The 27,315-nt window shown below is 40.0% G+C and overlaps 1 protein-coding gene across 1 annotated transcript; it reads right to left on the bottom strand.

Moving 5' to 3' along the window:
• Nucleotides 1–240: 240 nt before the first annotated feature.
• On the bottom strand, nt 241–27,315 carry HEPACAM (hepatic and glial cell adhesion molecule). The gene is made up of 7 exons (XM_058194557.1): nt 27,223–27,315; nt 13,783–14,124; nt 10,467–10,748; nt 7,769–7,862; nt 5,579–5,652; nt 4,908–4,978; nt 241–1,090 (listed from the first exon to the last, which is right to left on the bottom strand). The coding sequence occupies exons 1-7, from the start codon at nt 27,308–27,310 to the stop codon at nt 785–787; spliced, it is 1,257 nt and encodes a 418-aa protein (XP_058050540.1). The 5' UTR covers nt 27,311–27,315; the 3' UTR covers nt 241–784.

Below are 27,315 nucleotides of genomic sequence, written 5' to 3'. Positions count from 1 at the left end.
AGAGAGACGAGAAAGAGGAATAGGAAGAGAAAGAAGGTGAGAAGAAGGAATAAGAAGAGGGAGAAGGAGGAATGTTATAAAATATTTAATGTGCCTTATGAAAAGGGCTTAGGTAAAGAAAAACATGTTAATGTTTAAGATGTCTCACAATGCTTCACCATGTTGGCTGCAGTAGGTGACTACCTAGTTGATGAAATATGTCCTTCATAAGCAAAATTATTTATGGTTGTAATCCTGAAACTCCTTAACTATGTATAACTCAGACTGGATTGAATGCAACATCTAGGAATAAACACAGATAAAACTGCACTCCAAACATACTTTCTTCACTGTTAGAAGTAGCAACTGTGTAGTCTTTCAGTTCTCCTACCTGTTAGCAATACATTCATAAGTCTCACAAGGTTTGGATGGAATCACCAGATTTTATGGCAACTAGTCGGTCATCACCATTTTTTTTCAAATAAAAAAGGCTGAAGCAATAATTGTACGTTGTTTGGCAGATGTTACAGATAGCAAGTTAGTGATCATGCTCATGAAACATGCAGAACTTTGGAGCATCAAACCTACCGTAATTACATAAAGCAAGTCCAGGTAATCAGTGGAAACACTGGGGTTCACTTTTTAATCTAGAAACAGGATCCAAACTTCTTCCATTTACTAGGAAAAACCCATTGGCATGTGCAAAAATGCCTAGAGTTCACTTACTGCTACCTCTGGAAACAGTCACAGGAAAGGGAGCTGTCTCTATATACACAGGCACATATATACACTCTGTCAGCTGTCTTTAAGCATTGATTTCCATGGTGTTGGGCTCTCCCTGTTGCTCTCGGATAAGATGAGGCCCTGCAGTCCGAACCAAGCGAGTGGCATTTGGGGCCCGTCCAGGTGAGCTGGGCGGCCTGGTGGGGGAGCTCTGTGTTCTGGAAGTGATCGGAGACCTGGCAGGGGAGCGATGGTGTCTACGGGCAGCCCAAACCGGCAGTCCAGGGGATCTAGCAGGAGGAGGTGGAGAACTGGAGTAGCTGGGTGGCGAAGGTTGAATTGCTTCTCTGGAGTCAGGGATGGATTCCACTTCAGCTTCAGGAGAATCCTTTGAAAAACAGGAAAATACAGGAAGCTACAGTCAGAAATTATGAATAGATTCTAACATCCTCATGCATGACAACTGACAACTGACAACTGTTAGAAAAGCAGATTGAATTCATGGATTTATTAGTGTTTAAGCAATTGCATGTACCAGGAATCTCCAACCTTGGCAACTTTAAGCCTGGAGGACTTCAATTCCCAGAATTCTGGGAGTTGAAGTCCTCCAGGCTTAAAGTTGCCAAGGTTGGAGACCCCTGGCATATACCATTCATTTATGATCCAGGTTCCCAAATTAACCTCTGAATCTTTACTTTTTTTTTAATTAACACTTTCTTCTTTTCAACAGTTTTGCATTGGTAATCAATACTTATACATTTTGTCTCTTTTATCCTAATGTCTCTTTTATACATATATTTCTAATATATCATATATATATCATGATAATATATTATATTATTCTAATTATTTTATTTACATATACTGTATACTTCGATATACACATGTACCCAACTTCCTTTCCACAATTTTTGTTTTTTCCTATTTGTTCTTCTATTTCTACTCCTAATTTAGCCGTTATTTAATCTTTCCTTGTCCTTTTTCCAGTTCTGTGCGTAGCTATGTGGATAATTAAATACCGTATTTCTTTTTCATATGACCCTGGAATTATTCCCAGTAAAAATGTTTCTGGCCTCATTTCTATGATTTATAATTTCTTCTATTTGTAATTTATTTTTTTTTACCAATATTGTTTCGCTTAATGACAGGACCACCACATATGATAATATGTGGTTGTTGTTTTGTTGTTTACATTTTCAACATAGTGGTGGAGTATTGAAGAACATCTTTGCGAATCTAGCTGGTGGCAGGTGCCACCTATAAAACATTTTACACATGTTTTCTTTATAGGGTACAGACGTTGTTAGCTTATAATTTGTATTCCATAATTTCTCCCACTTATCTAATTCAATATTATAACTGAAATTTTTTCCCCAAATTATCATGTTTTCTTTGACTACCTCTTCTTCCAATTTGTCTCTTAATAAATAATTGTAGATTTTTTAAAAATCAATTTGTCTTCTGTACCTTGAAGAATTTTGTCTAATTCATATGATTCCTTTTGGAATCCAAATTGTATCAAATCTGTCTTGTATCTGGATTTTATTTACCTGTAAGGCCACCAATCAATGTCTGTACCCTGTTCTTTTAATTCCTGTCTTGTTTTTAGTTCCCCTTGATTATTTAACAAATTTTTGTATCCTCTCATTTTACCAATGTCTAATGCGTTTGGGTAAATTTGTGCCTCCATTGTGGATAACCATTCCGGAATTTTATCATAGTGATTCTTTTTTACCCCTTGCCATGTCTGTAGCAGTCTAATTAAATGCCTTTGAAAATATCCATGCTGTCTACTTTTTCCCTCCCACAGAAATGCATGCCACCCTCTTTGTAGATCCAATACCCCTCTAATGCTAGAATTCTTTTATTTTTTAATTCTATCCAATCCTTGATCCATATCAACGATGTTGCTTTATAATAGGTTTCCCAATCTGGGAGTCCGAATCCTCCTCTTTCCCTGCTATCTTGTAAATATTTTATTTTAATCCTTGGTTTCTTCCCCTGCCAAATATAATTCGCTATAAGTTTATTGAAGTCTTTAAAAATATTCCCTAATTTTATGGGTATTACTTGGAATAAAAATAATATTCTTGCTAACACATTCATTTTGATTGATGTTATTTTCCCTAGCAAAGATAGCTGTAATTTGCTCCAAGTTTCTAAGTAATCTTTATCTGTTGTGTTATTATAATTGTCTTCTCTGATCGATGAACCTTTATTTGTTAGCCAAATTCCTAGCTATTTTTTTTGTCATTTGTATACCCATTTTGTCTTCTAGTTCCTTCTCCTGTTGTTTTGTAAGATTTCTCATTAGTGCCTTTGTTTTTTGCCTGTTAATTTTGAGTCCTGCTACCTTCCCATATGCTTCTATTTGTGATAGTAGTTTGGATCCTGTCGATATCGATTGCTCCAGGATGAAGACCAGGTCATCAGCAAAGGCTTGAAGTTTGTATTCTTCTTTTTTTACTGTCAGTCCTTTTATTTCATTATCACTTCTAATTTTATTTAACAGTATCTCTAATGTTAGAATGAACAATAAGGGAGATAAGGGGCATTCCTGCCTCACTCCTTTTATTATTGTAAATTGTTCAGTCATATCTCCATTTATTGCTACCTTTGCTATTTGAGTTGAGTATATTTTCTTTATCATATTTGCAAATGTATTGCCAAATTTCATATTTTATAATTGTAGAATAAGGAATCTCCAGTTTAAATTATTGAAGGCCTTTTGTGCATCTAAAAATATTAATTTGTTTGTCTGGGTTTGCTTCGTAATATTCCAATACATCTATTATTATTCTCATGGTTTTTTTTATTTGCCTTTTTGGCATAAAACCATTCTGGTCAGGATGTATATATTCATTTATTACTTTCTTTAATCTTTCCACCATTACCAATGTAAATAGTTTATAATCTACTTTTAGTAACGATATTGGTCTATAATTTGTTATTTGTAGTTGGTCTGTCTCCTCTTTTGGGATAAGCGTGATACTGGCTTCGGTCCATGAATTGGGTATTTTGGCCTTCAAAAGTGCTTCATTAAAAGTTTCTAATAAAATTTCGTCTAACAATTGCTGACATGTCTTATAAAATTCTACCCGTAGGCCGTCTGGACCTGGAGTTTTGTTGTTTTTCTGTTTTTTCCTTGCCTCCATTAATTCAGTCAAACTAATTGGCCCATTTAATATTTCCCTCTGTGTCTCTTCTAAGTCCATTAGATCTGATTTGTTTAGGTATCATAACCTCTGAATTTTTACTATTAGCTTGCTTTAAGAGGAAAAGCGGTATGTAACCACTACTACGATATCATCTGTGGATAATTTACAGTTGTCTATGGAGAGTCTGAATTATCTAGGTCCCAAGGGTGCTTTTTCCAAAAGGCAACTGGACTTTCTTGCTTTGAAAACATTTCTCTTCTCATCCAAGAAGCTTCTTCAGTTCTGAAGAGAAATGCACTGAGAGCTGAAGAAGCTTCTTGGATGAGAAGTGAAACATTTTCAAAGCAAGAAAGTCCAGTTGCCTTTTGGAAAAATAGCACCTTTGGGACATAATCTACAGTTAGATTCTCTCTAGCCACCCAAGCCCTTTGGAATAGCCTTATACCTGGGATTTGAGGGGCCTCTACTCTTTTAGCCTTTCAGGAGACTGTGAAAACCTGCCTCTCCCCCCAAGTGTTGGGCTAGAAGGGGGCTGTCAGGAGGTCAGTAGTTTGGTTGGAAGTGGAAAAGGTATTTTCATTTTTATTCCATTGTTTTTATTGGTTGTTCTGAGCTGCTTAAAATGAGATCACTAGCTGATTCAGGAGGTCATATCAGTTCTTTAAATAAGTAAATAAATCAGTTAAGGATTTGCTGGCCATAGGGGAATGGTTTGTTATATTAATATTGAATAACAGAATACCAGAATTGGAAAGAATCTTGGAGGTCTTCTAATCCAACCCTCTGCTTAAGCAGAAAACCCTACAACATTTCAGACAAATGGTTGTCCAATCTCTTCTTAAAAACCTCCAAGGAAAACAAGGTTGTCTCCAATAGCAAAGAGAAATAAAGCCACAATCTTTTCCAGGTTCACATCAATACTAGAAGACCTTACATTATAATGTTGAATCTTTCAGTAGGCTTGCCGATATCATCTGTATGAAGGTTAACTGTTGACATGTGAGTTAACAGCAGTCCCGAAATCACACAGCATGAGATATACCGTACCTTGTCCTTCAGGATATACAAAGCCATTGGATTCTTGCGTTCATGTTCGCTACTTCTAGGAACAACCTCAACTGCATAATAAAGCAAAAATGGAAATTGATATTGTTTCAGGGTCTTTTTAATGTGTAAAAACAATTCCTGTGAACAAGTTGGGAATGTGCCAGTGATAGGCAGTTTATAAGTACCTAAAAAGACCAAGTTCTATAATTGCATTAAGACCTCTGCTGGTTGTAGATCTTTCCCGCAACATCTTTGTCCATCTCTGTTAATATCTGCTTTACTTACCAAGACTGAATCTGCAGTCAAGTAGCCTACCTTGACCTCTGGTGCTCCAATTTGATGTACTTGACTGGGTTACTTCAATTGGATTTGTCTAAAATAGCCTCTCTCTTCCTTTACTTTTTCAACAGAATAAACCCCATATCCCCAAATTAAAGCAAGGTTCCATTTTTCATTCTCATTAATAAAAACCATCAGCTATACATTTGTGTAAACCTCATTAAGAAGTTCTGTAAATTAAGAATCCTTCTCACAACTTAGCTGGACATTAGTAAGATGGGATGTCAATAATATAGGAATTCCAGATTTTGTATTCCCGCACATCTGGAGAGCATCAGATGGGAAAGATTGTCATAGAGAGATCCCAGTCCAGTATGGGAGAATTATTTTACCATCATGTTTTAAGTGTTCTTCGTTCTGGTCCAGGTATTCTGAGGAACTTTCCTTCTCTAGTTTTCTTTTGTTCCTACAACGAAAGAGAGCCCAAGAGCTTGTCTTAGTGATATTGCTTGCTTATGGTAAAGCCATCTTGATATTCTATTGATGAGATACCTCATACAATGGACAGCTGGTATTTCAGTCTCAAATGCTACCTTCCAACAAAGCTGAGCAAAATGTGTCCCATGATGACCTGTGGGACTTGTATGCTGCACTCTGTCCAGATTTGCACAATGTTCCACCAACCAGAAAGAGCAACTAACAAGTCTTTTTCTTGATGAAGCAACATAGTTTTGGGAAGAAATTACTACAAGGGGGAAAAAAATTAAGAAACTCTCTCATACAAATATATGTTTTCTACTAGTACCCAATATCTGCTGATACATCCCCTACTGAAAACAAAACACTGGAGAAAAATTAGAAAAATCATGGTGCAGGGTGCAGATGGCCAAAGCTCTTACCCGAAAGAGATGGCCTCTCTTTTGTGTAAGAGCCTTTAGCCAACATTTTCGGAGGTTCATGAAGAAGGACTCATTAAACTAAAATTGTACCGTAGGAATTGATGTATATACAAACTATGGATTCTTTTTAAGGACAACTCAAACACTATTAATCCAGGAATTATGGAATGCAGAGACTAACAGTCTATCCTGGATCACCAAGAGTGGGTCTGGTCTACCATGCTTTGCCATTCTCCAGAGTTTTGAAGAAATAAATTGGATCTAGAGCTTACAACAAAATCCCTATGACTGTGTAACTCTGGAGAGACAGACAGTTCAGCATGTGATACTTGGTTGTGACCCTACTTAGCACTTTCACCCATCCTACAAAACAGATGAGTTTTACACTAAACTGCTGCTGTCAGATACCAATCAAGATATATAACAATAGAGTGTTGCCATCTATTGTCCAGCTGTAATGAAGAGATGACAATTGCTGATTTCTTCAGCTAACTGTAATTTCATTTTACAATTTCTATTTTGAAATGTTAGGCTACCTTGTTAGACACAACTAGATATAAGAACAGTTTTTTTCCTGAACACCATCACTCTGCTAAACAAATAATTCCCTCAATACTGTCAAACTATTTATTAAGTCTGCACTACTATTAATCTTCTCATCGTTCCCATCAGCCATCTCCTTCCAGTTATGACTGTAACTTTGCTGCTTGTATCCTTACAATTTATACTGATGTTGTTTCCTGATTGCTTATTTGTAGCCTATGACTATCATTAAGTGTTGTAAGTGTTGTACCTTGATGAATGTATTTTTTCTTTTATGTACACTAAGAGCATAGGCACCAAGACAAATTCCCTGTGTGTCCAATCACACTTGGCCAATAAAGATTCTATTCTATTCTATTAACTGAAATATTATTATATAGAGCTCTGATCTTTAATCATCATAAAGGATTTTATTTCATCCAGAATTTCACTAGCATGCATTATCAGGAAGCAGTTTCCCATCCATCTACTCTTATCCAAGGAAAAAGAAGACCTGGGCTAAATTATTCCTTTCCACTTCAGGATCTGAGGTTTGTTCCAGTTACATGTACAACCTTATAAAGCACCCAGCTGTACATATTTGAAGCTGCTGAAGAGATATAAGCAATGGTGAAAATGACTTTCATTTGAAAAGAAAGTTTTGCAGAATGGATCTCTGAACCCCAGTTTCGTTTCCCTTGTTTGGCTGAGCCTTCAACATGATTAATAGGATTGATTTGTTAAATATAACTTGGGCTGCACTGCTAAATGCCTTCTAAAAGCATGGAGTGGTTTTCTTAATATAGTATTGTTCCAAAGCAAATTGATAATTTCCCTTTGCGATTTTGCAGGGAAAAAATGGAGAAATAGGTGCATTTCAACATAATATACATCATTTTTGAAAGTAGGATTTTTTCAGATCTCAACTAAGTGGTTAGCTTGGATACCACCCCAGTACCAGAGCCAGCACAGTTTCACCAAGGTTACAGCAAAGCAAAAATTAAACCATCTGCTATTAGAAGATGGCTTGTCTTAAAATGTGTTTCATTTCATGTGGGGAAAAAATTGAGGACATTGGTAATTGTAGATAATGAGCACGTCTATGTTTCCCAATAGGGACATTATGTTTAAGTTATAGATAATATGCATTCAGCTTCATACTTCTTGGATGGTTTCCAGCAGGCACAAACGGTCACTAAGGTACCAAGAAGGAAAATTCCCCCGGTGGACAGGATTATATAGAGGGAGCTCCTTCCTGTGAAAAGACAAAAATTGAATTAGAGATGTGATTAATTAAATGAAAAGAGTAAGACTTGAGATTCGCCTAAACCTCAAGGATTAAACTAAAAGGTTGTGGCTTTATGCTGAGTTTCTTACCTCTGAGGGGAAAGATAAAATTATCAGGAAGATGTCTGATGAAAGCTTCTGCTTTTATATTTGTACACATATTGTACATACACTTATATAACTGCAGGCTGGAACCCCTGAGAACTAAATCCTACCCTCCTTCCCTTCCTTTCTTCCTTCCTCCCTCCCTCCCTTTTTTTCTTCCTTCCTTCCTTCCTCCCTCCCTCCCTCCCTTCTTAAGACTATTATAAGCTGTTATTCTTTCAAAATATTGCCTTAGCACCTTAATATTACATAGCAAGGGATAGCCAAAAATAATATGTTTCCTTGAAGAACTGGAAGTTAACACCATCCAGGGCCATCTGGCTACAGTCTGTACAACTGTGGCCTTACCCTTGATTTATAACTACCTCCTGAGTTTTATTTAGAGGCAATATTTCATGCTCTTGTTTTAGAGAATCCATGGAGACCTGGCTGCCTTCTTTGGCATTACCTGCCAATTCCAGTTTAGTAGCCAGCAAAACATCTCCATTCTTCTGCACCCCCTTTTATTTTGTAGGAGTTTGTCAAGGAAGGGAGGGGGAGGGTCATGCCTGGGTCAGGTCAAGTTTCTGAACCAAAATAATGTTTTATTTTAAAGATATTATTCTCCATATTCTTGTAGGGGGAATAGTAACTCTGGAGCAGCAATAAGAGCAGAAAGTTGTGGAAAGCTGAGTGGGCCACTTGTCCATGGAAGTTGCAATGAATGCAGCAAATCAGGTTGGTGCCAACATGATGGTATCCGTGCATTGGTGCCATAATGCAAATGCAACCATCAAATGCTTGTATCAATTCTTTGAGATAGTCAGGAAACAGACTCTGCATAAGCACTGGAACTTTATTGCTATAACAGATTTATGAAATCTGACAGAGATTCTCTTCCTATACATATTTATATAGATTCCAAGTGCTCACCAAGCAACAGAACGTAAGAATGTTCATGGGATGTGAGTCAGGAGAAGAAGTCCTTGGAGATTCTCAGTCATCCTGGCCATGGTTGTCCCAGAGGTCTTTTTTTCAAAAGACAACTGAATTTTCCTTTATTTTTTCCTTGAAGATGTTTCGCATTTCATCCAAGAAGATTTTTCAGCTCTGAAGAAACTTCTTGGATGAGAGATAAAACATCTTCAAGGAAGAAAGACAAAGAAAAGTCCAGTTGCTTTTTGAAAAAACATCTTTGGTTTAGGAGAAGAAGGCAAAGTGAGCAATAAAATAAAGTCTTCCTTGAATCAAACTTGATTCCTGTTAATCATGCAGACACTGTTATTTTCTTGGCAACAAAGCACTTTGCTAATGCCAAAGTTGATTTTCAACTCAAGGTTTCCCCTGTTTTATTCTTTAGATTTATAGCCCACTATAATCTTTACTCTTCCCACGGCATCTCCTTCCTCATTACTCTATTATTTTCAATTTGCAAATGTCTTTTCAAAGCCTTTCCAAGTAGCAAACAGTTCAAAATATACCCATAAAAACTACATTCACACACAGCTATTAAACAGTCAGACTCTAGTTCAAAACAATAAACAGCACTTAAATAATCATCATTACTTCAATTCAAAAGGCCTGGTGAAGAGGAAAGTAAAAAACAGAAGACAGAACCCGAATTTGAAGTATCGTTAAGAGGGACCACTTTATTAATCTGAGTTTACCAGAACAGCTAGCCAAGTCTCTAAGTCAGGGGTGTCCAAACTTGGTCCCTTTAAGACTTGTGGACTTCAACTCCCAGAGTTCCTCAGCCAGCTTTGCTGGCTGAGGGACTCTGGGAGTTGAAGTCCACAAGTCTTAAAGGGACCAAGTTTGGACACCCCTGCTCTAAGTCCTTATTATTATTATCACCATCATTATTATCTTTGTCTTTATATTTCTTTCTTAACATTTCTTAACATGAAGATGGAAAGACATTCATTCCCACAATGGAAGAGTGGATGATAAAGGTGATGGAGTTAGCAGAGATGGTGAAATTGAGTGCTTTAATTAAAGAAAAGAATTTATCTGGCTTTGTTTCTACTAGGAATCCGCTTCTGGACTTTTCTCAGAACTGAAAAAAATGAAACTTTGATTTTAGGTTTTGGTGATTAGAATGATTTTATCGTTACAGAAATGGCTTGAAATGTTGTGAAATGTAACAAAAGGTTGAGATTGTACTATTTTTGAAATCTACTTCACCAAAGAAAATTTGAAGTCATTCCTTTTTTTCTCTCTCTCTTTGCTCTTTTCTCTCTTCTTTTTCTAATTTTTGTTTAATTTTTATGCTAACAATAATAACGAATTATTCTAAAAATATTTTTATAACATTTATCTACTGCCCATCTTTGTCACAGAGTGACTCAGGGCAGTGAACAAATAGATATATAAAAACATAAAAACGATACATAAATATCATAATAAAAACAATTTAAAGCAAGAAAATATTAAAATTCAAGATTTTGTGCTACTGCCATGTGTATAGATTTGTGCATCCCATACTTACTGTACACGGTCAGTTTTACAGGAACACTTTGTCCTTTGCTGATGGGGTTCTCTACCAGACAGCTGTAAGTGTCATCATCGGCCATCAGAACTCTAGTGATGGTGAGGATCTTTTGGTCATGGGAGAGGATCAGCCGAGAGTCATTGCTAAGAGGCTTGTTGTCCTTCATCCATGTATAGCTAGGCTTAGTGCCATTCTCGTGGGAACAATTGAAAGAGAAATATTCACTCAGCTCCAGCACAGTTGAGGAGGCCAAGGCAACGTGAGGCTTTGAAACCGGAACTACAATCAATAAAGAAATGAAATGGCACCTTGTTGGACTTGAAGACACAGATAATGGATGAGGGAGAGGGTTGATAGGAAACATATTTAGTGAAATCAATCAGGCTTTTTTTCCCTGCTTCCATTACAGATTATTCACCAATCACCAAGAGAAAGACAATAATCCACAAAGCCATTGCTTAATTCAGAGGTCTCCAACCTTGGCAACTTTAAGACTTGTGGACTTCAACTCCCAGAATTCCTCAGCCAGTTTTGCTGGCTGAGGGATTCTAGCAGTTGAAGTCCACAAGTCTTAAAGTTGCCAAGGTTGGAGACCTCTGGTTTAATTGACCTTGATTGTATATAGTCTGCTGAGCAGAAACTGATTCCAGATGGACCTTTTACAATTAAACCCAAGTCAGCTGCAGGATCTAATCTAGGAGACAAAGTAGTCTGGTGTCTCCAGCCTTTCTCTCAGCTGGCATGTGCTGGTAATAATGTTCATTACAGTTTCACTGTACCCGTTCTTCAAATATATATTCTGAAAGCATTTGTTAGCATAATCTCTAATCATACAACTCGGATGATGGAAGACTCCAATTAAATATTTGCAAGTGGAACTTTCTCTGTGGGGGCTCCCACCCTCTGGAACGAACTTCCCCCGGGTTTACGCCAAATACCTGACCTTCGGACATTCCGTCGCGAACTGAAGACACATCTTTTTATTCGCGCGGGGCTGGCTTAAATTGATTTTAACAAATTTTTAAATTCTTAGAAATTAATTTTAAATGGGGTTTTTTAGCTTATTATATATTTTACTTCTCAGGCCAATTTTAAAATAAGTTTTTTAACTGCATTTTAAATTTGTATATTGTACCGTCTGTTTTATTCTTGCCTGTACACTGCCCTGAGTCCTTCGGGAGAAGGGCGGTATAGAAATCAAATAAATAAATAAATAAATATATCAGTACAGTACAGGTGATGTGGATGAAGGTTTCATTTCTTATCACGGTTTTTTGTTTGTTTGTTTTTTGAGATAGGCCAGATCAGGAAATGGGAATTGCTAGGAATTTTACAATGTACTTTAATATAGTTAAGGTACTTTAGCAAAATCTTGACAGCCTGTCACAGGCTCTTTTGACCTTGACTTATAACTAACACAATCATGGTAGAATATGAAGTTTCTTCCATTTTTACTTTCTAAAGATTCAAATATATTTCCAGGAATGGTTCAGCAGTGTCCTCCCCTTTTACTGAGTCAAACCTACAGTCGGTTACTCATCTGTTACTCCATACGTACCGTGAAATAAACTATACATTCAGACAGTTAGTCATGCCCTAGCCACCTGTTGGAAGGAAAATCCATCTGGTTCAGTTCCAAGCTGGGAGAAAGACGCTGGAAACAACATGGAGGCTGATTGGAAAGAAGGTCTTTATTGAACAGAACCACCAGGGTTTGTGGTTCTAGGTCAGCTGAACAATTAGCTAGATCAGTGCCAGGATTTTTATACAGGTCCTGAAATGTTGCTGGAGAGGGGGTTGTGCAATGAAGGGGTTTATGTTCTGAAAGGGTGTTGGGCAATTCCTATTGTGGCTAATGGCTTTTGTCCTGTGCTGGATCTTGGGTGAGGGGCTGCTGTACTAATCCTACCATTCTGCTTTTGTTAGCTGTCAACCTTTGCTGTGAGGAGTTTTGAAATATCCTGTCTTGAATGGATTTCTGCCTGCAGTATTTGCTTTGCTTATGAATAGAGCCATCTAGATAGTTGGCTTCTTTCAATAAGCTCTTTATCTCCTTAAGTGCTGGCATCTGCTGTGGGCTATTGAGAATGACTGGGAGCTGCTTTCTGCCTCTAAAACATGTTTCTCCATTTCTCCTTTAAGGAAATATAATATTCTGTCTTTTTTAATATTTCCCAAAATATTTCATTCTTTTTTTTGGGGGGGGGGGCTTCCCACAACACCTCATGACTTGATTACTGCAATGCATTCTACATGGGGCTGCCACCCAAACTGGTCCAGAATGTAGCAGCACAAATAGTGATGGATATGCAGTATCTCAATAAGCCCATGTAACAGCTCCACTTTGCAAGCTGCACTGATTACCAGTTTGCTTCTGGTTGTGATTCATGCTATAAAGCCATACATGACATAGGAGCTGGTTACTTGAGGGACTACCTGCCACTTTGATCTTGACTCTGGGCTAGTCGTTCTCTCTCATTAAAGGAGAATATTTGTAGCTCAGGTGTGAAAGGAGAAGTTCTTGGAGTTCTTTGAGCTTGGTTGTTTTCTTGCAGACATTTCATTACACAAGCAGGTAACATCATCAGTTATTATTATTATTATTATTATTTATTGAATTTTTATACCGCCCTTCTCCCGAAAGACTCAGGGCGGTGTACAGCCGGAGATAAAATACAAAATATGTACAATTAAAACAAATTAAAACATATCAAAATTACAAAAACGGCTAATAATTAAAATTAAATTTAAAATATTTAAGAATATTAATAAAACCCCAATTTAAAATCAAACTATTATGCCAGTCCCGCTTGAATAAATAAGTATGTTTTTAGCTCACGACGGAAGGTCCGAAGATCAGGCACTTGACGTAGGCCAGGGGGGAGTTCATTCCAGAAGGCCCTACTCCTGGGGGCCGCCAGCCGACACTGTTTGGCGGACGGCACCCTGAGGAGACCCTCTCTATGAGAGCGTACGGGTCGGTGGGAGGCATAGGGTAGCAGCAGTTACCTAGCTTTGCTGAGGAACTCTGGGAGTTGAAGTCCACAAGTCTTAAAAGAGCCAAGTTTGCAGACCCCTGGTCTAGACTATTCTCTCTCAGCCCAACCCACCTCACAGGATTGTTGTTGGGAAAACAGAAGGAGGAAGGAACATTAGGTATGTTCATCACCTTCAGTTACCTATTAAGTAATAAAGGCATGATAAGAAATAAATTGATGTGTTGTTTGGGCCAAGGAATTCTTAAGTCAGGATGTATGTAAGGTAAATAAAAATCAATAAATCAATAAATCTAGTTTTTCTAAGACCAACCTACCGTCCACTGTAAGATTAATGTTCATCTCGCCCGTAAATGTGTCATCCGTAATGGAGATTTCCACCTCGTAGATCCCTTCATCGGATAACTGCAACTCATTGATCAGAAGGGAGCCATTTTCAAAGATTTTTATCCGATCTCTATATTCTGGGCGTAGGTTCCCTATGATCCCTGTGCCAATGGATTGCACCACTGTCGCCGCCTTGTTGCGTTTCACTTGCCACTTGATCACAGGCTTGTCATGGCTTGTGCTGGTGTATTTCACAGAGAGCAGGGCGGGCTTCCCAACGGTACCATGAATCAGTAATACCGGACTGGTGATATTGACTCCGTCTATCAGCTCTAATGGGACAAAAGAAATAAAAATATAACTGACACTAAAAAGGAACCCTGATGTTGCAGTGGTTAAAATGCAGTATTGCAAGCAAACTCTGCCCACAGTCTGGAGTTCAATCCTGACCGGTTCAAGGTTTACTCAGCCTTTCATCTTTCCAAGGCTGATAAAATGAGGACCCAGATTGTTGGAGGCAATATGCTAAGGTTATAAACCACTCAGAGAGTGCTATAAAGCAGGGGTCCCCAACCTTGGTCCCTTTAAAACTTGTGGACTTCAACTCCCAGAGTCCCTCAGCCAGCAAAGCTGGCTGAGGAACTCTGGGAGTTGAAGTCCACAAGTCTTAAAGGGACCAAGGTTGGAGACCCCTGCTATAAAGCACTATGGGGCGCATATAAGTGCTATTGCTATTGCCGACTCATTTAAAGTCACTAATACATGCTTTCATATATTATTTGAAGTCACTAATACTTGCTAGCCAAGAGAATATCCAGAACCGATAAGATTATAATCAAGAGCTCCCTGATTAGAAAGACCATGCTGAATGTGGATAACAGAGCTGCAGTCCAACATACCCAGAAGGCAACTCACTTGGAAAAGAGGGTTGAGTTGTGACGACCCAGTACACTGCTGTCCTGTAAGTATGTAATGTTTGATCTTAGTGTATATCCTAACATAAAACTGGAGTACCACATTTGGGGCGGGTTCCAAATCCCGTCGCTACCGATTCGCTCGTGTGCACCCTCAGCACTTCTGCGCATGCACGGAAACGTCTGGGCAGGTGGGCAGGACCTCCCGCTGCCGCTACCAGTTTGCCCGATCCAATGTGAAACAGTAGCAACCCACCCCTGACCACATTGTTCATATTTCATTTAAAAATCATAGCACCGATTTAACTACAAGCATACTGAGACCAATATTGGATGAATAGAGCTTTTGTTGTGTGAACGTCACCAGATGGGCTTAAGGATCTGTGTTACTAATGCAAAGGAGAAAAAGAGCAAGGATGAGGTCTACCAAGTCATTGGATAATTAATTAAATTCAATAGAAAATAAAGGTTTAGGTTGCAGTCATGTGCACGCTCAAGTGTAAACACTAATGAATGCCATAGGATACGGTTGGCATTGCATGATGTGTTCATTACAGCATGCTTGTTTAATTATAAACCATACATTTCATTCCAGGGCTGGTAATGTAACTGGCTAATTAACAGGGGTTCCTACAGCTCCCTAGCAAAGGCCTTAATGAGACCCTGCCGCAAAGAGCCAGAAGGGCTGAACGCTAGATTGTGCTGATGGGTACTACACAAACAATTAATTCACTCCGCCTAAATGCAACATAATTTAAACCCTGTTCAGACACTTGCCAGAACTCGCTTTCTTAGCTTCCGGGATTGATATAATTTAAAGAGAGTCAGAGATAGAACACGGTTGACCTTTCCTTTCCTTAGCACCCAGAAGAGTGAGACTGTGCAATGCGGTGACAGTGTCACAGTCTTGGCTCGGAAGTGTGCTTTTGTGTAAAAGAATGAGTTCACTGACATTTAGGCTAAGTGTCAGAACGATAACAAACAGATGGACAAAGATGGACAAAAAGACAGGCAAAAGAAGATATTTGCTCAGAGGTTTTGCATCCAGCACCCCAAAATATTCTATATGTCTTGAACTTTTCCATGTTGTTTGGAAATACCAAATCGTATACATGCTTTTCTGAAGCTCTCATTCATTTCAATAGGCTTTGGTAAAGATGGAGCTGGATTACGCTTCGTGTGTCTTGCAGGAAAAGTCAGCGGTGGGTGAATGTCCTTCAACGCAGTTTTAAGACTTGTGGACTTCAACTCCCAGAATTCTCCAGCCAGCATAGCTTGAAGACCACAAGTCTTAAACCTGCCAAGTTTGATGACCTCTGAACTAAAGAACCAGTCGTGAAATCTATTCTCCATCCCCACCACTTGTTGAACCTCTTTTTAGAAGGTGGTGGATCTCACCAGGCTTCTGCTGATATCATCTGAAATGTAAGCGGCGACTTTGAAGTTTGATCCCATTTACTCGATATCCCATGTATATATATACAGATATAATTAAGGAAACACTTCACTATGAACACTAAACTGAAGAAGTTAAAAATGGAGGTGAAAAGGAGGAAACATTTAATTGAAAGTACAAGAAACCATGACAATTCTGTTTTACCTGAGTACTGCAGGACTGGAAAGGCTGCCCTAAAATTTTTGATATGAGGCAAAACGTGTCTGGTTTCTCATGTTTTAATGGTACAGGGAGACGAAAGGGAGAAAAGAGATTCTATTGTTTTAAGTCAGCTCTTCAGTCCAACATCATTTGGTATGAATATCTTGAAGTTTCAGAAGGATTGATTCCTATGACTCTGTTTCTATAGATCAGGGGTCTCCAACTAAAAAGAAATAAAAAAAGCTGGCTGAGGAATTCTGGGAGTTGAAGTCCACAAGTCTTAAAGTTGCCAAGGCTGGAGACCCCTGCTATAGATGGAATCAGGAATGCAAGACACAGGTAGTCCTTGACTTACAACCGTTCATTCGTAGTTACAACAGCACTGAAAAAAATGACTTATGACCGTTTTTCACACTTGCAGCCATTGCAGCGTCCTCATGGTCATGTGATTGGCAATTGACTCTTACTTACGACCATTGCAGTGTCCAAAGATCATGTGATCCCCTTTTGCAATCTTCTGACACGCAATCAATGGGGGAGCCAGAATCACTTAACAACCACGTTACTAATTTAACAACTGCAGCGACTCACTTAACAAACAAGGCAAGAAATGTGGTAAAATGGGTCAAAATTCACTTAATAAATGTTTCACTTAACAACAGAAGTGTTGGGCTCCCCTGTGGTCGTAAGTCGAAGACTACCTGTATATCCCTACAATGGAGGGAGAGTCAAGAAACCAGGATAGAATGTTGACCACAAGGTTGAGACAGAAAACACATTTAGTGTCATATGTGTCATTTTTGGAAAGTTTCAGCTGCCCAAGGAGCAGTACAGGTAGTCCTCGAGTTACGACCACAGTCGAGCCCAAAATTTCTCTTTGCAAAGTGAAAAATGTGTTAAATGAGTTTGCCCCATTTTATGACTTTTCTTGCCACAGTTGTTAAGTCAGTCACTGCGTTTGTTAAGTCAGTAACACGATTATTAAGTAAACCTGGCTTCCCCATTGACTTTGCTTGTCAGGAGGTTGCAAAAGGGGATCGTGGGACCCTGCAACCGTCATAAATATGAAACAGTTGTCAAGTTGTCTGAATTTTGATCACGTGACCACAGGGAGGCTGCAAAGGTCGTAAATGCGAAAACCGGTCATAGGTCACATTTTTCAGTGCTGTTGTAACTTTGGTCAGTCACTAAATGAATTATTGAAAGTCGTGGACTACCTGTATGTAGCAGATAGAAATATGGATTGTTTGGGAGACCATCAAGTCCTAAAGTAGGAACTATGTACGTAGCACGGAAAGGACTAAATGAATCCCAAGATCATCAGATCTATGGATACCCAAACTTCTATTGTTTTATCTCGCATTGTCACTTCAGGACAAGCAGAAGGCAAGCCGATGCTCAAGAACGACATGGTTAAAAAAGAAATATGTGCGGAAACCCACATTTCTGATTTGAATTGACTTCCTTGTTGCATCATGGGAAGTTTCTGAGGAGATCTCCTTTTTCCTTTCTGTGAAAGCACCCATGTGGAAGAGGCACAGATCAGGGAGCAGCACAGGAACAAAAGCAATTGGGTTGAGAACAAACAATGTCAAACAGTGGAGGAAAAGCAAATCAAAGCCGTGGCCTCTCATTCATGCTGCTCTTCTTTTATTCGGATCTATTGGGGGCTTTTCTTAGAAGAAGAAGAAGAAGAAAACAATCTGGGATTCCCTCTAGAGGTAGGTCATTCAGCTACTAGGCTTCACCCCGGATAACTTTTTGAGATCAGCTAAGGACACCTATACTAAGGCAATGGCAAGCCATTTCTGTTCACGCTCTCCAAAAAACCCACCCCTGAATGGATGAACTCACCAAAGGTCAGCTCAGCTCAAGGACATCTTTAGCTTTTAATGACTCGGCGTTATGTATACTTTTCCAGACACTTTCCCACATTCTCAACATTGGCTTTTTAAGGTTTATTTTCTTAGATCTATGTGATCTCCATGTATTTTGCTACGTTTGTACATAACTTCAGCCAACATTGCCCTTAGAGTCATGTTCCACCACTGGAGCATAAAGGTACAACAATAGACAATGTATTGATATGTAACAATACCTGTTTCAAAAGGACCTCAAAAAGAGATCTATCCTCCTTTACACGAAGAAAGGTCTAGCCCTCTGCTTTATCTGATTATTTATTTATTTCTATTGCACTCATACTAAAGCACAGCATACTAAAAAGCAGAGACATCACCCTGCCAACAAAGATGTGTATAGTCAAGGCGATGGTTTTCCCAGTTGCAACGTATGGCTGGCTGTGAAAGTTGGACCATAAGAAAGGCTGAATGCCAAAGAATTGAGGCCTTTGAACTATGGTGCTAGTGTCATGTCCCACCCCCCACTCGGACGCACGAGTCAAGGAAGTCCGTGGCAAACTTGGCAATGAAGCCTCTGCAGCTTATTTATTTATTTATTTATTATTTAAATTTGTATACCGCCCTTCTCCCGAAGGACTCAGGGCGGTTCACAGCCAAGTAAAAAATACACAATACACTATAAATATTAAAATACAATTAAAAAAACTTATTAAATTGGCCACAATTAAAATTTAAAAATAAAAACCCATTAAAAACCCATAAACTTAAAAAACTAACCCAGTCCAGCGCAGATGAATAAGTGAGTTTTAAGCTCGCAGCGAAAGGTTCGGAGGTCCGGAAGTTGACGAAGTCCTGGGGGGAGTTCGTTCCAGAGGGCGGGAGCCCCCACAGAGAAGGCCCTTCCCCTGGGTGTCGCCAGACGACACTGTCGCGCCGACGGCACCCTGAGGAGTCCCTCTCTGTGAGAGCGCACGGGTCGGTGAGAGGCATTCGGTAGCAGCAGGCGGTCCCGTAGATAACCCGGCCCTATGCCATGGAGCGCTTTAAAGACGTTCACCAACACCTTGAAGCGCACCCGGAAGGCCACAGGTAGCCAGTGCAGCCTGCGCAGGATAGGTGTCACTCGGGAGCCACGAGGGACTCCCTCTATAACCCGTGCAGCCGCATTCTGGACTAACTGTAGCCTCCGGATGCCCCTCAAGGGGAGCCCCATGTAGAGAGCATTGCAGTAGTCCAGACGAGACGTCACAAGGGCGTGAGTGACTGTGCACAAGGCATCCCGGTCTAGAAAGGGGCGCAACTGGCGCACCAGGCGAACCTGGTGGAAAGCTCTCCTGGAGACGGCCGTCAAGTGGTCTTCAAAAGACAGCCGTTCATCCAGGAGAACGCCCAAATTGCGCACCCTCTCCATCGGGGCCAATGACTTGCTCCCGACAGTCAGCCGTGGACTCAGCTGACTGTACCGGGATGCCGGCATCCACAGCCACTCCGTCTTGGAGGGATTGAGCTTGAGCCTGTTTCTCCCCATCCAGACCCGTACGCTTGCCAAGTCCCTTCGAGGTTTATATAGACAGGCAGGAGTCCAAGTTGTGACTTCAGCGATAGGGTCCGGTATCAGCAAACTCAATAAGACTTTGCTTGACTCAAGGTTGGAATGCCAAAAGCAGGTCCTTTATATAGGCTGTGGGGTGTGGCTCCATGACTCAGCATTTATCCAGGCCTGCCCCACCCCTCCTTCTGCTGGCATCACCTCTCAGATGTCCAGAAGCGAGAGTCCTCCCACTCTGAATTGTCTTCAGCTGGATCTGCTGTCAGTAATTCCAGCACCTGGCTGGCTTCCTCTAATGGCTGAGCCAAAGGAACACACGCCGTATGAGTGAGGTTTATCGGGCTTGTTCGTTCACTCCTGTCATCCTCTCCGGGCATGGGGCCAGGGCCGGGGGCTGGAGGCATGACAGGCCGTTCATCTTCATTATCAGACTCGGAGTCTGATAAAAGGCCCGGTTGGAGACAGGAGGGGCCCGGCTGAGGAGAGGAGGGAGGAAGAGTCACAACAGCTGGAGAAGACTCCTGCGAGTCCCTTGGACTGCAAGGAGATCAAACCAGTCAGTCCTAGAGGAGATCAACCCTGACTGCTCTTTAGAAGGCCAGTGTTGTGGTCCGCCAGCAGCCTATGGAGCTGGCATGGAGTCGGACAGCGATGAGGCTGAGGAAGAGCATAGCCCAGTCCTGGAGGCTGAGGAAGGCCCGAATGAGGGCTCTGCATCAGAGGCTGAGGTGGGGCCAGGGCCATCGGAGAGTGAGATGTGGACTCCAGAGCCTCCAGAGACTGACAGTAGTGAGGCAGAGGAACAGGAGGAGCCTGTTCCTAATGCACACATGAGAAGAACTGCCAGAAGGCAAGAGCAGCTCAAGCAAAGACGATGACTCGGGAGTAGAGCCAAGAGATGATTGGCCCCTCCCATAAGGCTTAAAAGACCAGCAACGGCGTTTGGGCTTTGCCGGAAAACAATGTTGATAGCTTCATCTTCTTGCATTTATTTTGTATCAGTGTCTTGTGAACTTTTGCCAAGAAAGGCCTTTGGCAGTTTACCTAATTGGACCAAGGTTGATGATAGGACTGAGGAATTTGTGTTGGGAGGAATTTGATTTAATTTAGTTGAACTATTACTTCATTCTCAGCTGTTCGAATAAAGTTTGTTTGTTTTTACACTTACTGAGTTTCCTACTAACTACTGGGGCCTGGGTCACAACAGCCAGATCCTGAAGATGAAATTCAAATACTTTGGCCACCTTATGAGAAGGAAGGACTCACTGGAAAAGAACCTAATGATGGGAACAATTGAGGGCAAAAGAAGGGGACGACAGAGAACGAGGTGGCTGGATGGAGTCACTGAAGCAGTAGGCATGAGCTTAAATGAACTCCAGAGGATGGTAGAGGACAGGAAGGCCTGGAGGAACATTGTCCATGGAGTCGCGATGGGTCGGACATGACTTTACAACTAACAACAACAATTGCACTCATGTCAGAAATACCAAGAAGCTTCCAGGTTGAAAGGATTAGCCGATGACATCACTGTGGCCCTGGGGATGCCCAGTTGGGAGCTCTTTTCATGTCCTTGGCAAGAGCTGGAGTTGAAGGACAAGAGCTCAAACCTGCCCCACAGGAGCTCATGGGTCTCAAATGCGGGCTTGCTAACCACCTGCCCAACGTTCCAACCGCTCGAGCCACAGTGCTCCTTACCTGGCTATGGAAGATAGAGAGTGTTGTGGTCAAAATAACACAGAAAGGAAATGAAAAAGCGAGAGAGGGTCCAAACCACTATTTATTAGTCCAAAGCTAACAATTTATAATGAATCATTGGTCTCTTTCACCAAGAAATGCCAAGAACAAGCACTACAACACTAGACTGGTCACACATAGAATATTAATCAAGGGCAGCTTTGATTACGTTATATAACTAATATATGGTAAGTAGTAAGGATGAGATGGGCACTTTTAAGGAGTGATAATGCACGTGTTCTTCGATAGCCAATAGTAGCTTTGGGATTCTATAAATTACAGAAATATTTCAATTTTTCTAATAAGCTGTATGATAACTTATCACCAGGAATAAGAGGAGAAGAGATCTACATCAGTGCACATCCTTCATATTTCTGCTTGTGTGGCTTGAATTTTATAGTCACGGCAAACATAGCACTAGGTTTCTTTTATAAAAGCCCTCAAGCTATATGTTTGTAGAACTCACAGAAATGTACAGTGGAGAAAATATATAATATTGCATTAAACAGGCAAAGTATGTGGCTTTGTTATTGGGGTATGTAATTTTATTCCAAGTCTTCTTAAAATTCAGACCATCCAAAGACCGAATCAACTACTGCATAGTTGTCCACGGGACATGGTAAAAGAATAAATAAAGATGTAATTGTGTAATTGAAGCCTTGCCTGTTTTATGGGCATCATAGCTGCCATTTTGCCTTTTTTATTATTCCATGTGGAGAGCCCTGATCAGTTAACTATGATGCTTCTTATCAGCTGTATTAAAAGAGATTTTCAGATTATAGCATGAGCTCCATAAATCTAACAGGAAAAAGGACTTTACTATACAGCTCCTTCTACCTTTAGAAATACATTTTTTTTACTTACTAGTGAGGGCATAACCAAGTAAGATCAACTACTCTCAAACTGTTTTAACTTCAGATAGTAGTTGATCTTGTCTCCTGTGTAGGACCACGAGTTGTCTTTCTACTCTTGCTAGGAAAGGTTAAATGATACACCAGCCAGAGTTCTGCTATCTGTCTGGTAACACCTGCTTCTCTCTAATTTGAATCCTATTGAATTATTTAATAGATTTTCCCCCCTGCCATTCAACTAAAAATCAAGTGGCATATATTCAATTGGGGGGAAAGTTGGGTCGTATTTATAAGCTCGAAGTATAAGATTTTAATCACATGAAGGAAAGGAATAGTGAATGCATGGGAGTCGGGGGAGAACCAATTTTAAAGCTTATTTATAAATTAAACTACATGACAGGGTGATGGCCACATATATTCTTTAAAGAAGGCAAACTTTTCTCATGCACGTTCAAAAACATTGAGTTTTCTAAGACATACTTTCATTCAAGATTCATCTTTCCAGAAAATGTTGTTTTCTACAGGTGTTTAGAATTAGAAGAATTGAGGTGTGGCTTTTGCCTGGGACATGGCCAATCTCAGTCTCCAAGGTCTTGGTGACAGATTTTTTTCTCTGTCTCTATAGGAAAGAACTCAAAGCAGATCATCCCCAGAGGGAAAGGCTCCTGTGAGAAGAACGGATGGCATTTAGGGGTCTCAGCTGGGAGAGGGTCTGTCTGTCTGTCTGTCTGTCTGTCTGTCTGTCTATCTATCTATCTATCTATCTATCTATCTATCTATCTATCATCTATCTATCTATCTATCATCTAGCTACCTAGATAGCTACTGTATCTAGCTATCTAGCTATCTACCTAGCTATCTATTGTATTTAGCTATTTAGCTATTTAGATAGATGAAAGATAGATAGATAGATAGATAGATAGATAGATAGATAGATAGATAGATAGATAGATAGATAGATAGATAGATAGACAGACAGACAGACAGACAGACAGACAGACAGACAGACAGACAGACAGACGCTATCTTTCTATCCATCCATCCATCCATCTTGATACTTTATTTAAATTTATAGATGTACAATATATCAGTGATTGAATGATCTCTGTAGATAAAAGGTAAAGGTTCCCCTCGTGCTAGTCGTTGCCGACTCTAGGGGGCGATGCTCATCTCCGTTTCAAAGCCGAAGAGCCAGCGCTGTCCGAAGACGTCTCCGTGGTCATGTGGCCGGCATGACTCAATGCCAAAGGCGCACGGAACGCTGATGCCATAGGCTAAATAAACAAAATCTATGCTTTGTTGTCCATTAATTCCCCCACTCTAATGCTCTCCATTGGTTGCATGTTATGAGAATTGATGTCCCAACCCATCTGGAGGGGGTCTGGTTGAGAAAACTAGTTTAGACAACTGGAGGAAGGGAGGTCAAAATAACTGGGTGGTTCTGCTTCACTGCAGGTGGGCTAAGCTAGCCCCTAGATGTTCCTTTGAGGGAATTCTTCTAGGGTTGGGACACTATGAATAGAATCAGGAGTGTTTGTTCGCTGAAAGACGTTGGGAAACAGTTGGCAGTCATTCAAGCTGACTGTTTTGAAAGCTGTGTACTTCCAGTACATTTTGTATCCTGGGCAAAGGAGCTTCTTTGCTGGAAACAGGGAGGGCGTGCTGGTCTCCTAGCATCGGATCCAGCATTTGGGGGCAGACTCGAGACTGCCAGGAGCCAAGGACAAAGCTTTTGGTTGTGGGGCTTAGCTCCTTCCTGGCTCTAATTTAAAAGGCTGGAGTATAAGGAACAGCAGCATTCCTGATTCATCAAATTACATGAAAGGCTTGGCAACATCACCAGCCAGACAAAGGAAGCAGAGGCAGCCTCAGATAGGGATGCTTCTGGTTTGGCGTGGCTTCAATAGAACCCAAAATGGCCTTGTTCGTAGCAATGCACCTGCTCGTGGCTTTTAGCAGCTACTGTTGGGAATATGAGAGTGTTAAATTTGCTAAATTAGCATTAACTAAATCAGATGAAGTGTAAATAAGCAATTGTTTTGATCTAACGAATGCATTTGGAATTTTGAGAGCATGTCAGATCAAAATGGTGACTAAATTAGGTCTAGTCTTGCACAAAGTCATCTTGACTAGAAGACCAACATTTTCTTTGGTTCTTTTTTCTCTTCTGAAGCATCAGGCTAGAGCATGGGTGTCAAACTGGCAGCCCATGAGCCGGATGTATCGCACACAGGCCACGCCCACCCCAGCTCCATAAATGGGGAAAACATCGTGAAAGGCCAGGCAACATGACCTGGCAAGTTTGACATCCATGGGCTAGAGCTTCCCACTCATCATATCTACTATTTTAGGAATGTGTGAGTTCCCATATAGGTTTCTGAGAATTTAGACTGTTGAGGTCCACTTAGCTTCAAGTCTGGGTTTTTCAAGTTGATGTCCTCCAGCCCTAGAGAATTCTAGTCCATCTATATCAGGGGTCTCCAACCTTGGTCCCTTTAAGACTTGTGGACTTCAACTCCCAGAGTTCCTCAGCCAGCTTTGTTGGCTGAGGGACTCTGGGAGTTGAAGTCCACAAGTCTTAAAGGGACCTAGGTTGGAGAACCCTGATCTATATTACTGTATTGTAGTAGTGAATATATACAATCCAGACAAGTTACCTCTCAATGTATTTTCCTTAGGGCACATTTCATATGCACATTTCCCCCAAATCGTATGCTGGTCAAATAAAACAAGGTAGGATTCCTAACAAGGAAGCCATTTAAAACCGGTCAAGAAAAGATGGGAATGCCCCATTATATCAATTAAGCAATTCAATCTAATAACCCAGGTTACAAAAAAAACATTAATCTGCATAAAATGAATGTGATAATTTATTGATCTTAGTTAGGTAGCATGGAATAATTACTTTAATAAAAATAGAAATATACTACATAGCTGATGGAAATATCTAGCTTACCTTGACTAAGCCTTCACAAAAGCTAAGAAGGGTTGGGCCTGATTAATAAAAGAATGGGGGATTACTGGCAAATCTCAGAATTATCAGCTATACTGGAAAGTCAAAAGAACTAGGAATTCAGAAGACAATGGTAGACCACCTCCATATCACTGCCAAAAAAAATGCCATGGACATGTCCATGAAGTTGTCAGGAATCCTGCTTAAATCAAGGAAGCCTTTTCCTTTAACATCTCATGTAATGGAATAGTCTTGATCCTACGACCTAGTAACTATTATTTCAGAAAGCCCAAATATTCAATAAGCCTTCATTTTCTGGCTTCACACAATACCAAGCCATGAACCATGTGTTACCAACTTCAGTGAAGAAATATGCTCATATGGCTGGTTACACACCCAGTCTTCTAGTTTACCTGAGTTAATGCATAGGATTTGTGGCTTTCACTCTTCAAAGAGCTAAATTTGTTTGTTTCTTCAGGTATGATCCTACCTGAGATCGGTTTGAAAATTTCCTAGCTTGTTTGCTTCCCCCAGAAACAGACCACCTGACTACATCTGTTCATTACTACATAGGAACAAACAAATCTAGTACTTTCAAGGGCAAAAGCCACAAATCCTAAGCATTATTTTGGCAACCGGGAAGACCAGGTGTGTAAAGAGCTACATGAACATATCTCCTCCACTGCAGCTTCTAATGCATGGTTTATGATTGTATGTTATATGAATGCAACAAATGATGGCTTAAGGAATACTGATACTTTTTGAAATAATATAATTTGTTGACTAATCATGGCTAGTGGTACCTATAATTCACCTGAGACAACCATGTTAAGGTTGAATAAACTTTCGTTCAAAACAAACATAATTGTTTCCTTTCCTAAACATCGTAAATAGAAAGAATACAGAAATACATAAGCATGGAAAGAAGGAGATGTGGATTAAACAATCTGGTGCAATGTTTTCTCTGTGTCCAAGATAGGTGACATTTCTAAATTATAGATTGACATAATATGTTATAGTGTAGTATAATTATATAATTACCTTTAAAGGATCGATCGATCGATCTATCTATCTATCATCTATCCAGCCATCCAGCCATCCAGCTTTTCAAGGCTAGTGTCCTACAGATTCACATCCTTTCCAGCTAATGATCCCAACTAGGAAAGTTTGGCATAGATTACGCAGTAGTTATTATCTTCATGTTAATCTTTCACATATCAATTCTAACTAGACTACTTGGAAAACTACTGAAAAAGTATCCTCACTATATAGTTGGGAATTTTATAGTTATTCATGCCTCAGCAACTTAATCTTAACATATTCCATAATCCAGGAAGTGCAAATCACAAAATCAGCAATGCAACACTGGGTACAATTGCTCAAAAGTGCAACTCACACTGAACTCAATAAATCTAATGTCCAAATAAGCAAGTAGACAGTTTCTCCATATATTGATTCAAGAGAAAATTCTACTAAATTCACTGAAGCGTCAAGGTGTATACTGTACTGTATACACACATAGGAAATTTAAATACTGCTAAAATCCATCCTTTTATTTATGCCATTATCAGTCCTTTTCCTGTAAATATTACCAACGTAGTTTGAAAGTCGAAACTGCCTTGTTTTAAAAACATACCTGAGCAGAACCAGTATTTAAGATGCATTCCTTCAAAGACTTCTCTAGATTTAGAGATGCACAGATCTGTAATCTATTCTATAAAGAACAGTGTAATAACTCATTTTTTAAAACAGACACTGAAATGCATTTAAAGCCATCTCGTTTCAGGGACAGAGCTGTGAAGGGACAGAGTAGATATTCGGACCATTCTGACGTCTCTGCCTAGAAGCTGGGTAGTTCACACCCAGGCATTCACCATCCAAAGAGAACCTTCCTTGCTTTCACCGGAGCAATTGCTCGATCCATAACTCAAATACCTTTTGCCCAACTGTTTTTAAGAAGGCTAGTTTCCTACCTGCATAGTAGATTACAAAAAGGCAAACGATATGTACAAAACCCGGAGTGCTGAGAACTCTGGACAAAGCTTCTCTTTCTCTCTTCATTTTGG

This window comes from Ahaetulla prasina, chromosome 9, assembly GCF_028640845.1.
Source record: "Ahaetulla prasina isolate Xishuangbanna chromosome 9, ASM2864084v1, whole genome shotgun sequence".
NCBI lineage: Eukaryota > Metazoa > Chordata > Lepidosauria > Squamata > Colubridae > Ahaetulla > Ahaetulla prasina.
The sequence above is the reverse complement of the archived record's forward strand: the minus strand, read 5'-3'. Positions and strand labels throughout refer to the sequence as shown.